Below are 17,037 nucleotides of genomic sequence, written 5' to 3' on the forward strand. Positions count from 1 at the left end.
TGTTGGGATCCCCTTTCCCGAGTCTCTTCTTCTCCCCTCTTATTCAGTATGGTGCCAGATGCACCACGACCTGTGCTCCTTACCATGGAAGGACAGGAAGTGGGCACAGGAAGTGGGGACAGGAAGTTTGATCATGTGCCATCATGTGCCATCATCAAACAGCTGACCCTTTCCCTTGTCATTCAACCAGAAGTATGCCCGCTTACTGGCTTGCTGAATAACCAGGCCAACAACAGGGAAAAGGACAGGCTGTGTTATTTCCTGTCATGTCCGGCAACTGGGAGTTAACAGTAGTGAATTTATCTAATAAACACTCACCTCTCTGCGGATAGAAGCCCAAAGGCTGGGGAGGAAGTCTTTCAGTTCCTTCTGTTCGTACACAGCACAGCAAGCATTCTGCCAAGGAAAGCGCAGGCATCAGCTATCTACACAATCAGACTTCCGAGGACATGCAGGCACCTCAGTAGAATGGCACCTGAAGGAGCATGGCTCTCAGCAATAGAACCAGCAGGATTTCACAGAAGTCGTATCCAGGTCACAGAAAAATGGAAGTTCATCTCGACTGATGGAAAACAAGCATAGAGTTCAGCCTTTCCTCAGCTGCCACTCAGTTACTATGGGACCAGACAGTTAGGTAGCTGGTGCGAGGGATTGCTTTAGGCCAACATATAAGCCCAGATTCTGGTTATCCCTCTCATGAAGGCCACTGGATTATGTTCCCTGGCTCTCTGCTATATTCGTTAGCGCCCCTGAATTATCTAGACAGCTGGACCCTGGAAAGAAAGAAACCACTCACCAGAGTCTGCAGAGAATCCAGCTTGGCACTCAGAATCTCAGAATCTACTTTCTCAATCAGCAGGGGCAGCAGGAACTGTGGGAGAGAAGGAAGAAGTGAAGTCTGAGATGGGTAATGTTGTAGCAGTGCCAAGGCCAACTATGTCTTTACTGCCACCAGTCCCCAGGGTAGGACCTACATCAGAGAATTACAGTTGAATCAGGAGTTGTGACTGTAAACCAACCTTCCTGCCAATCTGTGGCCAGACTCCCAATTAACCTGAAAAGTGGGCTAGCTGGCAACACTACAAGATTTCAAAAGAGAGCACCATATAGCGACTGGATTATTATTTTAAACAAAGATATGGTAAAGTTTTCTACTCTGAAGGTCTGAAGATACTTGCCACACAAGCCTTAAGACATTTGCAGGATGCCATACCCTAAAACGTATACTGGATCTTTCTTTTTCCCATACTCTTACTATTCTTTCTTCAGAGCCTTCTTTGGGCTGAGGCTACATACCTAACCTTGGCTAGACCCACCTCAGCAAATCGCGGTGTAGAAGCCAGCACAGCTCGAAGACTCAGGATGAGGTCTTCTCTCTGGATACCGTGGGGATCATTAGGTGGCTGGAAAAGGGAAAAGGGCCATGGGTTTGCACAACTCTTCAGACCACCCTTGGACACAGGATTCAACCTGGCAACCCTACAGAATAGGGTGATATTTATACCCAGTCTGGCAGAATAGTGTGATAGAAGGCCCCAGCAGGAAGACATGCTTACTCTCACATGTTCCTCCTTGGGAATTTCTATCCATTGGGCATTTATGTTCTATCTGATCTATCATCTCATCATTTGAGAGACAAACACCTCAACTTTCTGGTATGTTACTTTCTTCTTTGTATATATTCTATGACTGTATGTTAGAAGACATTGTTTTCCCTTTAAGATATATATACTTTTAAAACTGTAATTGTTTTGAAGATAGGGTTTATGTTTTTTAATTTTTTAATGTTTATTTATTTTTGAGAGACAGAGCATGAGCAGGGGAGGGGTAGAGAGAGAGGAAGACACAGAATCCAAAGCAGGTTCCAGGCTCTAAGCTGTCAGCACAGAGCCCAACATGGGGATCGAACCCACGAACCAGGAGATCATGACCTAAGCCAAAGTCAGTCGCTTAACTGACTGAGCCACCCAGGGGCCCCGGATTTATGATCTTTTTTTTCCTGCTTAGTAAGGTACATTTTTCTGTGGTATTATTCTTTCATAACATTAGGTTTTGTGACTGTTACTATTTCATTGTGTAGTTGAGCCACAATTTATTTAAATAATTCCCCTTTGATGGACATTTCTATTTTCTCATTCTTATAAAAAAGGTATAATTCTCTCAACATAAAAAGCATTGATGGTTTCTGTGTCAAAAAGCCAGTCTGAAGACGTGTATCAGATTTTCTTTTTTCCTCTTTAGAAACAAACACCAAAAATACAGCAAAAGGATTTTAAGACATAAAGCTATAGGTGCCTGGGTAGCTCAGTCAGTTAAGCATCCGACTTTGGCTCAGGTCATGATCTTGCAGTTTGTGGGTTTGAGCCCCGTGTCAGGCTCTGCACTGACAGCTCAGAGACTGGAGCCTGCTTCAGATTCTGTATCTCCCTCTCTTTCTGCCCCTCCTGCGCTTGTGTGTGCGCTCATGCTCTAAGATAAATACATAAACATTAAAAAAAAAAAAAAAAAAAACAAGGGGCGCCTGGGTGGCTCAGTCGGTTGGGCGACCAACTTCGGCTCAGGTCATGATCTCGCGGTCCGTGAGTTCGAGCCCCGCGTCGGGCTCTGTGCTGAGAGCTCAGAGCCTGGAGCCTGATTCGGATTCTGTGTCTCCCTCTCTCTCTGACCTTCCTCCATTCATGCTCTGTCTCTCTCTGTGTCTAAAATGAATAAACGTTAAAAAAAAAAACAAAAAAAACAAAAGACATAAAGCTAGAGGCACCTGTCTGGCTCAGTTGGTACAGCATGTGACTCTTGGATCTTAGGGTCATAAGTTCAAGCCCCATGCTGGGTGTAGAGATTATTTAAAAATAATAATAATTAAAAATTAAAAATAATTAAAACAACAAGACATAAAGCTAAAGGTTGAGGAAAATAGGTTAAGAGATGTTAGCAATAAAATTTCAGAAGCTAAATAGAAGGAGGATAAGAAAATGACTTAACAGGGCCAAGATAACAGTCTGAATCCTCAGTAGTCTTGGGAAACGCCTACTCAAAAAGCTTTGCAACTGGCAGTACCAGGTGCCTTTGGAATTGGGAGTGGGGTTAGAGAACCACCTAGATTGCTTCCTAGCTCCTCCCTTTCTTCAGCAGAATCTGGACGTTTAATTCTCTGGAGAGGGTAAGACAGAGGTCCCTAATCTTGGAGATGTAGGTGCAGTAGCGGGCCTGGGAAAATAGGGTACCTGATCCAAGAGGAAGGATAAAGGAATCCTGAGGATGATGGTAAAGGAAGATTTAATATCTACTTTGCATAACGAGTAGGAAGCAACCAGTTGAGACTATATGTATGGCCAAGTTAAGAATGGTTTTTAGGGGCGCCTGGGTGGCTCAGTTGGTTAAGCGGCTGACTTCGGCTCAGGTCTGTGGGTTCGAGCCCCGCGTCGGGCTCTGTGCTGACAGCTCGGAGCCTGGAGCCTGTTTCCGATTCTGTGTCTCCCTCTTTCTCTGACCCTCCCCTGTTCATGCTCTCTCTCTGTCTCAAAAGTAAATAAATGTTAAAAAAAAAAAAATTAAAAAAAAAAAAAAAAGAATGGTTTTTACATTTTTTTCCTTTTAATTCCAATGTGGTTAACATACAATGTTAAATTAGTTTCAAGTGTACAATATAGTGATACAACAATTCTATATAATACTCAGTGCTCATCAAGATAAGTGTACTCTTAATCCCCTGGTTTTTACATTTTTAAATAGTTGGGGGAAAAAAAACCCCAAAAGAATAATATCTTGTGACATATGAAAACTATATGAAATTTAAATTTCCATGTCTATAAAGTTTTATTGCTATACTCTGTACCACACTCCAGTGTCTACGGCCATTTTTGTTAGAACAGCAGCATTGAACAGTTGTGACAGAAATGATAGTCTGGAAAGCCTAAAATAGTCACTATCTGGTCCTTTACAAAAAAAAAAGTTTGCCCAGCCCTGCTTCTAGAGTGAGTGTACATGCATAGTGAAAATCAAGGGAACCATCACTTATGCTGACGTGATCCACTATGATGATGCAAAGACCATAAAGCATATTTCTGATACAAGAAACTAAAATAAACAGATTTAAAAAACAACAAAAAGAATATTTCTTTAAAAAAATTTTTTTTAATGTTTATTCATTTTTTTTTTTAATTTTTTTTTTCAACGTTTATTTTTGGGACAGAGAGAGACAGAGCATGAATGGGGGAGGGGCAGAGAGAGAGGGAGACACAGAATCGGAAACAGGCTCCAGGCTCTGAGCCATCAGCCCAGAGCCTGACGCGGGGCTCGAACTCACAGACCGCGAGATGGTGACCTGGCTGAAGTCGGACGCTTAACCGACTGCGCCACCCAGGCGCCCCTGTTTATTCATTTTTTGAAAGACAGAGGGAGACAGAGCACAAGCAGGGGTGGGGCGGAGAGAGAGGGGGACATAGAATCCGAAGCAGGCTCCAGGCTCTGAGCTGTCTGCACAGAGCCCGACACAGGGCTCGAACTCACCAATCGTGAGATCATGACCCGAGCCGAAGCCAGACGCTCAACCAACTTAGCCACCCCAGGTGCCCCCCCACCCCGAAAATATTTCTGATAGAAATAGTTACCCTAAAGCCAGGTGTCTCTCATTTTAATTGACAAGAGCTTTCTGCTTCCCATACAGACCGTAGTGCAGAAGAACATACAAAATTCTGCTTGAGGAGCACCTGGCTAGCTTAGTAGGTAGAGTATGTGACTCTTAATCTTGGGGTCGTGAATTCAAGCCCCACGTTGGGTGTAAAGCTTCTTAAAAAAAAATCTACACAAACGAGAAATTCTGTCATTATAACTTTTTTGTGTATGTAGAATATCCGAGAAAATACATAAGCAGTTGGGGGCAATGATCATCTTTAAAAGGAAAATGGGTGGTTGGCAGCAAAGGGGCTTCACTCTCTATCTTTTAAATACTGAATCATGTTCACTCTATTACATTTCAGAAAAATGAATGACATACTCTTTCCTGCCCCCAAATTATAAATGCATGTATTCCAGCAATTCCACTTTTAGGAATTTATGCTACTGTTCTACCCACATATATATGTGAAATGATACATGTACGGGATATGTAAGTTGCAGCGTTGTCTGTAACAATGTAAGATTAGCAAAAACCTTTATCCTATAGAGGACCAGTGAAATTAATTAGGTATTTCCATTGAAAGGAATACTACACACCCATAAAAAATAAAGAGCTAACTTATATACTGTTATGGAACACTCTCCAGGATATACTAAGTGAAAAAGGCCAAGTACAGGAAAAGTGCATACATACACTGCCATCGGTGGGGGGAGGGGAGCATTTGCTTACGTTATGGATGAAAAAGTTCTGTAAGATACAGACCTAATTGATAAAATGGTTGACAACAAAGAAAGAAATGGTGGTTGATAGATTTTTCACCCTTTTGCACCTTTTAGGTTTTCGATAATATGAATGTATAATTTTTTCGAAACAAACACAAAATAAAGCAAAAAAAGAGAAACCTGGTGGCCTAACAAAGAGTTTTCAAGATTTCAAAGGCATAACAAGTTCTTGTGAGTTAGAAAGTGACACTGATTACAAAAGAGACGAAGAGAAATTCAGGAGAGGTGGTCCTAAGGACCATGGTGTCAACTGGAATAAGCTGGTAAGCAATTCCCCACGGCAAAGATGGCTGTGTAACTTTAAAGGCAGTAAGAGTCAGTACTCAGATGTTAGTTGGTTTGTTGTCATAGAACTTTCATTTCTTCAAAACCACTAATGCTTGCAGTACACATATGCATGCATACCCATACAATGAGGAGATCCTGAATTTTTGGAAATAGAAGGGAAATCAAGATGCAGAGCAGGAGGAAGGTCCAAGGGGGTCATGGTCAGAGCATGCTGTGTATACTGCACTGAACTGTGTCTTCTTTGTTTTTTCAATTTTGTTTCTTTTGCCTGAGATCACCCCTCAGACTCCAGGATCAGATCCTCATTCCTTAGAAACCAACTGAAATCTCATCTCATCTGTGAAGTCATTTCCTGCCTATTCTAGTTCACAATGAACTCAGTCTTCTCTGAACAATTAGAACGCCACTTGTTTTGGTCCATAATCTCATATTGTTACTTAAATGTTTTAGCCTTCAAGGGCAGGAACCATGTTTTACAATCCTGTAGCCCTTGGCACTACGTACGTTGTTAAGGAGCTTAAGGAACCCCCAAATACCCGCTGAATTGACTCCCTCCTCTGATGGCCAATGCTTCTTCATTCCCAGTTTACTAAAATGTAAGTTCACAAGGGCACAGATTGTCTCCTTTGTTCACTGCTGCGTCCTCAGTGCCTAGAACTGGACCTGACTCACAGGAGGTACTCAATGAATATTTGAATGAATCAATGAATGAACAAATGAACAAATGAATAAAAGGTGCTACTTACAGGGGTAAAATCAATAGGGAAGTAACAAGACGTCACTTCAAACAACTCCTCCACAAAGGGTCCTAAGGTAACAGAGAAACAATGATGTCAACTTACAATTTTCACTCATCTGACAAGCCCCAACCAGCTAATTCAAGGCTACAAGGGCATACCCAGGCTATAGTCCCTAGAGATGAGGTCATGGACGATGCGGAAAGCCACCAGAAGATTTCGCGGATCCTTTTCCCCATCCATCACCTGGATGAAGCCAAAGGTGAAGTCAGCTCCTAGGCCCTTCAGCTCTGGGGAGGAGAGAACAGGTCACTATCCTTCCTCAAGACAGAAAGCTGGGCTTTCTTCTGGCTTGTGTTTTCCCTCTACTATCATTGTCCCACCTTTGCTCCTTCCCAGAGCAGACTCTTTCTGTTTTCCTATTCTGAGAGAGTGCATAGTGAAGAAGAGATATGCAATATATAACCATTAGAGGTAAGAGGTTTTTTTGGTTAAGTTTATTTTGAGAGAGAGAGCATGAGTGGGGAAGAGGCAGAGAGAGAGGGAGAGAGAGAATCCCAAGCAAGTTCCTCTAACAGTGTGAAGCCTCAGCAGGCTCCATCTCAGGAAGCTAAAAATCAAGAGTCCACACTTCACCTACTGAGCCACCCAGGCGCCCCCTTGAGGTAAGAATTTAAAACATCGGTCCATATCCTATCCTTCCTTTACTTTACTGGGGAGTGAGTGGACCCCTCCCAGTTTTCCTTCATTCTTTTCAGAGTATGGGCTCTCCTACATGACTACCAAGCTAAACACGAGTCCTGGTAATGGGGGGAAAAGGGATGTGCTCGCTTTTCAGACTTGCCAAAGAACCCTGCCTTTTACCTTCTTCCCGGGTTCGCATGAAGTTGGTGATGATACTGTAGACTGTGTGTCGGTCCACCTGAGGCAGGGACTTGGGGTGAGAGAGACCATAAGTAAAGAAAGTACTCAAAGAATACCTAAGCTGACAAAATTACTTCCTGCTTCACAATCTCTAGGTGGACAGTGCTCTTTATACTAGCATAAGAACCTAAGAAGAAATGCAGAGAAAGGCTATGGCTATTGGACTACCAGTTATAGCAGGGGAGCCAATAACCAAAACCTGTCTGCTTTACTTTCTTTAGGTTTAAGAGGATGCAGGTCAGACATAATAGCATGGCTCCTTCTCCTTATATAGTAGCAAGGACTAGCATTTAAACATGGTCAGGGATCTGAAAAAGTTCAGGACTTAGAAGGCAGTATCTTTTGCTACCTAATCCTAGTTATGTCAAGGCTGAGAGACAGCAGAATACGAAAGTGACCGTTATCACTCACCTGGACGTGGACCTCCTGGAAGATGGCTTTAAGTACAGAGACAGCCAGCCCTGGGGGCAGGGCCACACACAGACTCTGGGGGAGAAGAGGAAATGTGTGAGTACTGAGGGAATTCTAGCCTTCAAGATAGAATCCCCAGAACAGGCCTAATTAGCTACAGTGGGAATCACAACATCCAGGTTCAGGAAAAAGCGCTAAGAGTGAGAAACATGGTCCCTTTTCTCGAGTTGATTAGTTCTCTACAGCTCTTTCCACTCTGGTTCTGAATTCCAGTCCCCCCAAAATACCTGTAATCTCTAGACTAAAAACAGAAGTGAAACTAGCTGACACTAGTTTATTCCCCACTTGGGCATCTGCTCCTCATGATGTGGGAGTCTCATGCCCAAAACACAAGGACAGAATTCACTGGAAAAGTGCTCCTGCAAACACAGTATGTAATGAAAAAAGGAGAACTCACAAGTGCCCTCAAACCTTGCAGGACAGATGGGATCACAAAATGATGATCCTTCAGCCGGTTCTCATAGAATAGGATCAGGTGGACCACTGCACAAACCAGAAATGCAGCCATTATTTTACACAGGCTCCTTCCCAAACTTTGTAAAGGCTGTTCCTGTTTGGGCTTTACTACAAATTTTCTCCTCCACTAAGAGATATGTCCCATGCCCTCCCATTTGAGGGTGCCTTGATCAGTCAGGAAAATAGGTGAACACCTTTTGTTATCAATTCTCACATAGGTCCGCATTTGAACCCACTTACAACCCCAGAACTTCCTTTCTATAGAACCAGAATGGGCAAACTTTCTCAAAGGGCCAGACAGTAAATATTTTAGGCTTGTAGGACATAGTATTGGTCACAACTACTCCACTCTGCTCAACTTGGCCGCTGTAACAGAAAAGCAGCATACACAAGGTAAATAAATGGTTGTGGCTATACGCTAACAAAACATTATTAATAAAAATAGGCTGTAGTTTGCCCACTACTATGCTATAAAGGATAAAAAATGTCTAAGGAGGGGCATCTGGTAGCTCAGTCAGTTAAAAGTGTCTGATTCTTGATTTCGGTGCAGATCATGATCTCACAGTTCCTGGGATCAAGACTGCCTCCGGCTCTGAGCTGACAGCATGGAGCCTGCTTGGGATTCTCTCTCTGCCTTTCTCTCTCTGCCCTTCCCCTGCTCACGCTCTCTCTTTCTCTCAAAATAGATAAACGGTAATAAATAAACTTTAAGATAAATAAATGAATAATGTCTAAGGCTACATTTGAAATCCCAGTGTCTTCAGCCTCAATACTTATCTCTCTGCCACATACACCAGTGAGGAATGAAGATACTGAATTAGTGATTCACAGATTCCTTATGCCCTCCCTTTTTTCTTCCCTCCCTATAAAGTTGGCTTGAATAGACAAGGAAGGAGGCCTTGGCTCAGCAATCTGGGAAGATACTCCTACTAGTGATGCCAGTACCTTCCTTCTCCAGGAGCAAGGAGTGACACTGGAGTAGCACCTGTGACAGAAGCTGGATTCCTCGTGCCCGAGTTCGGGGTTCTGGATTCTCTAGAGATGACCTGGGGGAAAGTAGGATATAGAGAGCTTGACATAACCCTGTTGAAACTTTTGAAGGCATAAATATTTTGAAATTAGTCACACTCACCCCCCTGGGCATGGAATCCAGCCCAGGAAAGGTGTTCTGTAGGTACTTAGCATTACAGATAACAGTAAAGCCAGAGTCTAAACAGCCAATTCCCAGATTGATCTGGCATTCATTAGAGGCTCATCTGACACCACCGCCAACAGAAGTATCCATCTCCAGGCGCTGATTGGGCATTTGGCTTATTCTTATATGATAGTGACCTTCCTCTGAAACCGAGCTTAGCAGCTACCCACAGGGCTCAACAGATCATGGGCAGCTGCAACTTCTACCCAAACAGGAGAATAAATATATTACTGCTAAGAAAAAAAATGCTGAGAGCAACCAAGATCTTAGGCCGGGGGCAGGGGGGGGGGAGGCGGGAATCTTTATAACTGCAAGTTTACAAAGTAAGATGGTCAGAATAAATGTTTTAACTATTTAGGATTACTGAATTGGAAAACCTGGACTCAGGCAATAAGGTAACTTATCTTCAGAATAGGTCTTATAGAGATTACATTTAAACATACTTGAAGAAATCTAAGTAAGTTAATGTAGGAAGTAGAAGATTTCTGAAGGAGAAATGACTAGGACATTTGACTGAAATCTCAAGGATAAGGGTGTCTATACCTAGGGGTAAAGGGAAAAAATAAAATCACTCTTGACAGGAATAGAATAGGATCTTGTCGAAAGGCCCTGTTAAGAAGTGGAAAACTTGGTGTTTAAAATTAGACCAAGGCACACAAGTGTTCATATCAGCATTATTTAGAATACCCCAAATTTGGAAACAACCCTGATATCCACCACCTGATGAATGGTTAAACAAAATGTGAGATATTCATGTAACAGATTATTCTTCAGCAAAAAATGAAACACTATCGAAAGCCATAACAGGGATAAACTGAAAACATATACTAATGGGCATCAGGTTTCTGAGGTAATGAAAATGTTCAAAAATTGATTGAGGGTTGTATAAATCTGTGAATACACAAAAAGTGATGAACTTTGTGACATATGAATTACATCTCAATAAAGTCATTTTTTTTTTTAAATGGACCAAGGCCACACATGAGTAGAAAGGCCAAATGGTCTCTCATGTGGGAGAGAGACATAATAGCGACCTACATTCCACCCCACCCTTCCAGTTTTCTAGTTTTCTGCTTCAGAAAACAAGCTGGCTGAGACAGTTAACCTTTGCAAATAAAACGTCAATTTAGATGGTCTACCAAGTATGAAATAGGAGAAAAGCAGGCAACAGACAACAAGCACATACTCCCTCTGGTGCCTGGATATCTGGTTTTAACACTGATCTTCCAGCTGTTTCCTCAGACCTTTTCCTATAGTGAGGATCTGGTGCAGGGTCAGCTTCCTGGCAAATCCCCAGGCAGGGCCCACGACAGGTCTGAGTCAGATCCACACTGACTAGAATCCCATGGGGCAGGTAGGTCTTTAAGAGGCACAGGAGGAATCCCAGCTCTAATTAAATAACAGTTGATGGCCTTCAACCACCTATCTCACTCCAAACTTGTGGGCTGATCCAGGAACTTCCAACCCTTCCTCCCTTAGGGACTTAAGTCAGGTAGCATCAAACTTATTTCAGGAGAAACACAGGCTTAGACCGAGGCAGAGAGGAAAGGAGGGTACTGGGCTACAGTAGGAGAAGTTCAGGACCAGTCAGGTCCAGGAAAGCAGCAGTGTACAACACAACCTTTTCAGAGTGCACAGGCAGGGCTGGGAGAAGGGAGCTCTACCGCACAGGCTCTTACCCAAGGGCTTCCACCACTTGTAACACTGTATAGCTCCCAGATTTCACATCTAGAGGAAACAAAAGAAAAAAATATAAACCCAGTCCCAGTATTGAAAGGATCTAATCACCAATGTTTCCTGCCTACCCTAGGGGCACCCTAGAGCCCCTTCTACGTAAGAGGTATTACTGTAACACTTCAAACATGCAGCTTCAATTATAGAAATTGAAAAGGAAATAAACATATCGTTTGTAGATAATGACTGTATACCTAGAAAATCCAGAAGAAGTAACTGAAGAAATACTACAAATAAAATAATTCACAGGACTCCTGGGTGTCTCAGTCAGTTAAGTGTCTAACTTCAGCTCAGGTCATGATCTCACGGGGTTCATGAATTCAAGCTCCAAGTTGGGCTCTCTGCTATCAGCACAGAGCCCACCTTGGATCCTCTGTATCCTTTGTCTCCGTCTCTCTCTGCCCCTCCCAGGCTCATGCGCTCCCTCTCTCTCTCAAAAATTAATAAACATTAAAAAATAATTTATTAGCTGAGTACAAAATTAGTATTATGAAATTAAGAACCTTCACATATACATATATACACAAAATGCCCTGTAAAATGATACAAAAAGGAAAAAAGATCCTATTTATAATAGAAAAAAAAGGGGAGGGAAAAACACCTGGATATAAACTTAACAAAAAATGTGAAGAACTGAATAGTGAAAAACTTTAAAGCACTAGTGAGGAGCACAAAAGAAAATTTGAACAAATAGGCATGCCATATTCATGAAAGACTCAAGAAAACAGATCTCCCAAATTAATCTATAATTTTAAACAATCTCTATGAAAATACCAGAATTTTTATTTTGGGGGGAACTAGATAAACTTATTCTAAAGTTAAAATGCAAAAAAAAACCCCACATAATTAGGCAAATTTTGAAAAAGAACAATGGGGGAGGGAGGGAAGGTAGACCTTTCAGATATTAAAAAATTGTTATAGGGGCGCCTGGATGGCTTAGTCGATTAAGTGTCTGACTTCAGCTCAGGTCATGATCTCATGGTTCATGAGCCTCACGTTGGGCTCTGTGCTAAGAGCTCAGAGCCTGGAGCCTGCTTCAAATTCTGTCTCCCTCTCTCTGCCACCCACCCTCCTGCCTCCCTACTTGTGCTCTCTCTCAAAAAAAAATAAAACATTAAAAAAAATTTTAACATGCCACAAACAAACATTAAAGAAAATTGTTATGGGGTGCCAGGGTGGCTCAGTCGGTTAAGTGTCTGACTCAGGTCATGATCTTATGGTTTGTGAGTTTGAGCCCCACATCTGGCTTCTAGCTGCTCCCCGTCCCCCCCATTTGGGCTCCACACTAAAAAGTGTGGAGCCTGCTTGGGATTCTCTCTCTGCTCCTCTGCAACTTGCACATTCTCGCTCTCAAAATAAACTTAAAAAAATTGTTTCAAAGTCACAATAATACATTTGTGTATACTTTTTTTAGTGTGTACTTTTGAATGTACTTGAAGATTTCTAGAATAAAAGTAAAAAAACAAAAAAACAACCAGCATAGTATGAGTTCATATTTTTAAACAAAGAAATCAATGGTACAGAAACGGTAGAGAAAGTCCAGAAAGAAATACAAATGCATATGAGATGATGATTTTTAAAATTTCGATTAATGGGAAAACTAGACTACTCAATAAACAGTGATGGAATGATTGGGTAAATATTTGGGAAAAAAAGTCTTGACTTTGAATCTTTCATCAAAGTAAACTTTTCAAATGGATTAAAGAAAAAGACATGAGAAAATTCCTAAGTATAAACTAACATTATCAGAAGCCATTGAAAAAAAAAAAAAAGACTGGTTAGGGGCACCTGGGTGGATAGCTCAGTTGGTTAAGCATCTGACTCTTGATTTTGGCTTAGGTCATGATCTCACAGGTTGTGAATTCACTGTCTGCAATGACAGTGTGGAGCTTGCTTGGGATTCTCCTTCTCTGTGCCCCTCCCACTCCCATGCTTGTGCTCTCTCAAAATACATAAACATTTGAAAAAAAGATTGGTTAAAATCAGCTACATTAAAAAATTGGATTTTCTGCAGGACAAAAACAAACAAAAAACATCATTAAGACAAACTAAAGGGGCGCCTGGGTGGCTCAGTCGGTTAAGTGTCTGACTTCAGCTCAGGTCACGATCTCACGGTTCATGGGTTCGAGCCCCATGGTTCATGGGTTCAAGCCCCACGTTGGGCTCTGTTCTGACAGCTCAGAGCCTGGTGACTGCTTTGGATTCTGTGTCTCCCTCTGCTCCTCCCCCACTCATGCTCTGTCTCTCTCTCAAAAATAAACATTAAAAAAAAATTTTTAAAAAAGACAAACTAGAAAAATATATTTGTAATTCTTACAACATAGGGCTTTTTTTAAACCAACACATAAAGCTCCTACAAATCAATGAGGAAAAGATCAACAACCAATTTAAAAATGGGCAATACCTTGGGGCACCTGGGTGGCTCAGTCGATTAAGCATCCGACTTTGCCTTAGGCAAATTATCTCACAGTTTGTGAGTTCAAACCCCCTTGTCAGGCTTTGTGCTGACAGCTCAGAGCCTGGAGCCTGTTTCAGATTCTGTGTCTCCTTCTCTCTCTGCCCCTCCCCCACTCCTGCTCTGTCCCTCTCCCTCAACAATAAATAAACGCACATTAAACAAATTTTTTTTTAGCATGGGCAAAACCAAGAATGAACAGGCATTCTACAGAAGATACTCATATTCACAACAGAAATACAAATTAAACTATATGAAAGTCTTGTTTTTAACATACTAGATTGGTAAAAATAAAAAATAACTTTGTAACACACCTATGTTTGGTGATGGTATGCAGAAATAGGCACTCTTACACATTACAAGTGGAGTATAAATTGATACAACCCCTTTATGGAAGGCAATTTGACAATATGTTTAATAAAAATTACAAGTGTATATATGTTTTAATTCAGTGAATCTTCTCAAAATTTATCCTATATCCTTGTAAAAGTACAAAATAGTGCATACTACACACACACACACACACACACACACGCTGATAATGGGACATGATCTAAAATCCAGACAATGTACAAAAATAATATATACAATACTAAGTGCACAGCATTGTTTTTAAGGGGAAGGGAGGTTGTTTCTATTTGCATTTATTTATTTATTTCTCCAGAAGATAAAAGGAACTAATATTGGTTGTCTCCAAGGAAGGACACTGGATGGCTAGGGGGTTGAAAGGTAGACTTTGAAAAAAAAAAAAAAAAGATGTTTTACTGTGAAATAATTTTAGAGTTAGAGATTAGCATTAATGTATTACTATTAAACTCTAGACTGTATTTAGATTTTACCAGTTTTTCCACTAATGTCATTTTTCTGTTTCAGGATCCAATTAAGGATACCACATTGCAATTAGACATCATGAATCCTTGGTCTCCTCTGGTCTGTGAAAGTTTCTCAGTCTTGTCCTTAAGGACCTCGATATCCTAAAGTACTTTATAGAATGTCCCCCAATTTGGGGTTTGATGTTTTCCTATTGTTTAGACTGGGGTCATGGGTTTTGAGAAGAATAGCACAGAGGTAAAGTATCCTTCTCATCATATCATATCAATCATACCAGGGGCACAAGGTATCAATATGACTTATTTATTATTGGTGATTTTATTTTATTTCATTATTATTATTTTTTAATGTTTATTTATTTTTGAGGGAGACAGAGAGAGAGCGAGCAGGGGAGGGACAGAGAGAGAGGGAGACACAGAATCCAAAGCAGGTCCCAGTCTCCAAGCTGTCAGTGCAGAGCTTGACGTGGGGCTTGAAGTCACGAACTGTGAGATCACAACCTGAGCCGAAGTTGGATGCTCAAATTACTTGGCGAAAGTAATATCAGCCAGTTCTGTGAACTACAGAGGTACTATTTTTTCTTTCCCATACTATCTTCTTTAGAAGATTCAAGGGGGAGGCAGAGATTAACCTCCACTTCCTAGAAAGGAATATGTTGACCTACCTATATTATATGGAATTGTTCTGTAAGGAAGATTCCTTTCTTCTTCCCCCTTTATTTATTCAGTCATTTATTTTACAGCAGCATAGACTCATGTACATTTATTTTACACTTCAGGTTATAATCCAATACTAGGTTATTTTGCTGTTCAAGTTATTCTATCTTTGGCTGCAGGGAGCTTTTTTAGATTGGCACCTGTCTTTTTGACTTGTCCCATCCATCCATCCATCCATCCATCCATCCATCCATTTATTTTTTATTTTTTTCTTAACGTTTATTTATTTTTGAGACAGAGAGAGACAGAGCATGAACGGGGGAAGGTCAGAGAGGGAGACACGGAATCCGAAACAGGCTCCAGGCTCTGAGCTGTCGGCACGGAGCCCGACGCAGGGCTCGAACTCACGGACCGCGAGATCATGACCTGAGCTGAAGTCTGACGCCCAACCGACTGAGCCACCCAGGCACCCCCATCCATTTATTTTTTAAAGTTCATTTAGTTATTTTGAGCCGGGGGAGGGGGGGCATGAACAGGAGAGGGGCAGAGAGGGAGAATCCCAAGCAGGCTCCGCGCTGTCAGCATAGAGCCAGATGTGGGGCTCTATCTTATCAATCGTGAGGGCACGACCTGAAGGGAGATCAAGAGTGGGATACTTAACCAACTGACTGAGCCACCCAGGCACCCCATTTATTTATTTTTTATAAAGTTTTATTAGAACACAGCCAGCTCATTAGTTTTTAAATTTTATTTATTTATTTAATATATTTATTTCTGAGAGAGAGAGAGAGCACAAGCAGGGGAGGGGCAGAGAGAGCAGGAGAGAGAGAATCCTAAGCAGGCTCTGCACCTTCAGCGCAGAGCCTTATGTGGGGCTCAAACTCACAAACTGTTAGATCATGACCTGAGCCAACACCAAGAGTCAGATGCTTAGCCGACTGATCCATGCAGGCACCCCTTAACGATTTTAAGAAATCTCTACACCCAGCGTGGGGCATGAACTCACAACTCCAAGATCAAGAGTTTCACACTTCACTGACTAAGCCATCAGGTGCCCCTGTTTTAAGTCATCTCTATATCTAGTGTGGGGCTTGAACTCATGACCTCAAGATCAAGAGTCACATGCTCCTGGGGGTGCCTGGGTGGCTCAGCTGGTTAAGTATCCAACTCTTGATACTTCGGCCAGCTTAGGTCATGACCTCATGGTTCGTGAGTTAGAGCCCCACATCAGGCTCTGTTCTGACAGCACAGAGCCTGCTTCAGATCCTGTCTTCCTCTCCCTCTGCCCCTCTTCTACATTCTCTCTCTCTCTCTGTTGTTCAAAAATAAATAAACATTAAAAAAAAAAGGGTGGGGGGCGCCTGGGTGGCTCAGTCAGTTGAGCGTCCGACTTTGTCTCAGGTCATGAACTTGCGATTCATAAGTTTGAGCCCCGCATCGGACTCTGCTGACAGCTCAGAGCCTGGAGCCTGCTTCAGATTCTGTGTCTCCCTCTCTCTCTCTGTTCCTCCCCTGATACACTCTGTCTCTCTCTCAAAAATAAATAAGGAATAAAAATAAATTAAAAAAAAAAAGTCATATGCTTTACCAACTGAGCCAGCCAGGCACCACATCGTTTCACTTTTTAAGTACTTTCTTTTTTAGCACTACAAAATACTATAGGCTCATCCTGTAATTTCTCTATCCGAGCCCTAGAATCAGCCTTTTCTCCGAGAAACCCTGATTCTTTTTACTGGAGAATGCTATTACAAACCAAGATCTGGGTATAGCTGTGCTTGCTGCTATTGGGATACCACTGCTCCTAGGCCCCACTTAGCTGGGAGACACATATGTCCCAGGGAGAGCTGGGAAACACGTATGTACATATTAACCCATACATATATGTACATG

General features: G+C 41.9%; 1 protein-coding gene across 4 annotated transcripts in view; it reads right to left on the reverse strand.

Moving 5' to 3' along the window:
- MMS19 (MMS19 homolog, cytosolic iron-sulfur assembly component) overlaps positions 1-17,037 on the reverse strand; it is a 33,993-nt gene that overhangs the window by 8,845 nt on the left and 8,111 nt on the right. For 2 of the 4 annotated variants that reach the window (XM_027062748.2, XM_027062750.2), the window contains exons 2-11: positions 11,151-11,199; positions 9,222-9,322; positions 8,218-8,303; positions 7,761-7,835; positions 7,290-7,359; positions 6,587-6,715; positions 6,435-6,496; positions 1,317-1,403; positions 797-871; positions 319-396 (exon numbers count right to left, since the gene is read on the reverse strand). In XM_027062748.2, coding sequence (XP_026918549.1) covers positions 319-396; positions 797-871; positions 1,317-1,403; positions 6,435-6,496; positions 6,587-6,715; positions 7,290-7,359; positions 7,761-7,835; positions 8,218-8,303; positions 9,222-9,322; positions 11,151-11,199 — 812 coding nt within the window. Of the gene's footprint in view, positions 1-318; positions 397-796; positions 872-1,316; positions 1,404-6,434; positions 6,497-6,586; positions 6,716-7,289; positions 7,360-7,760; positions 7,836-8,217; positions 8,304-9,221; positions 9,323-11,150; positions 11,200-17,037 lie in introns of those variants that run through there. The other 2 variants (XM_027062752.2, XM_053207348.1) reach the window with 2 other exon arrangements.

This window comes from Acinonyx jubatus, chromosome D2, assembly GCF_027475565.1.
Source record: "Acinonyx jubatus isolate Ajub_Pintada_27869175 chromosome D2, VMU_Ajub_asm_v1.0, whole genome shotgun sequence".
Classification (NCBI taxonomy): Eukaryota; Metazoa; Chordata; class Mammalia; order Carnivora; family Felidae; genus Acinonyx; species Acinonyx jubatus.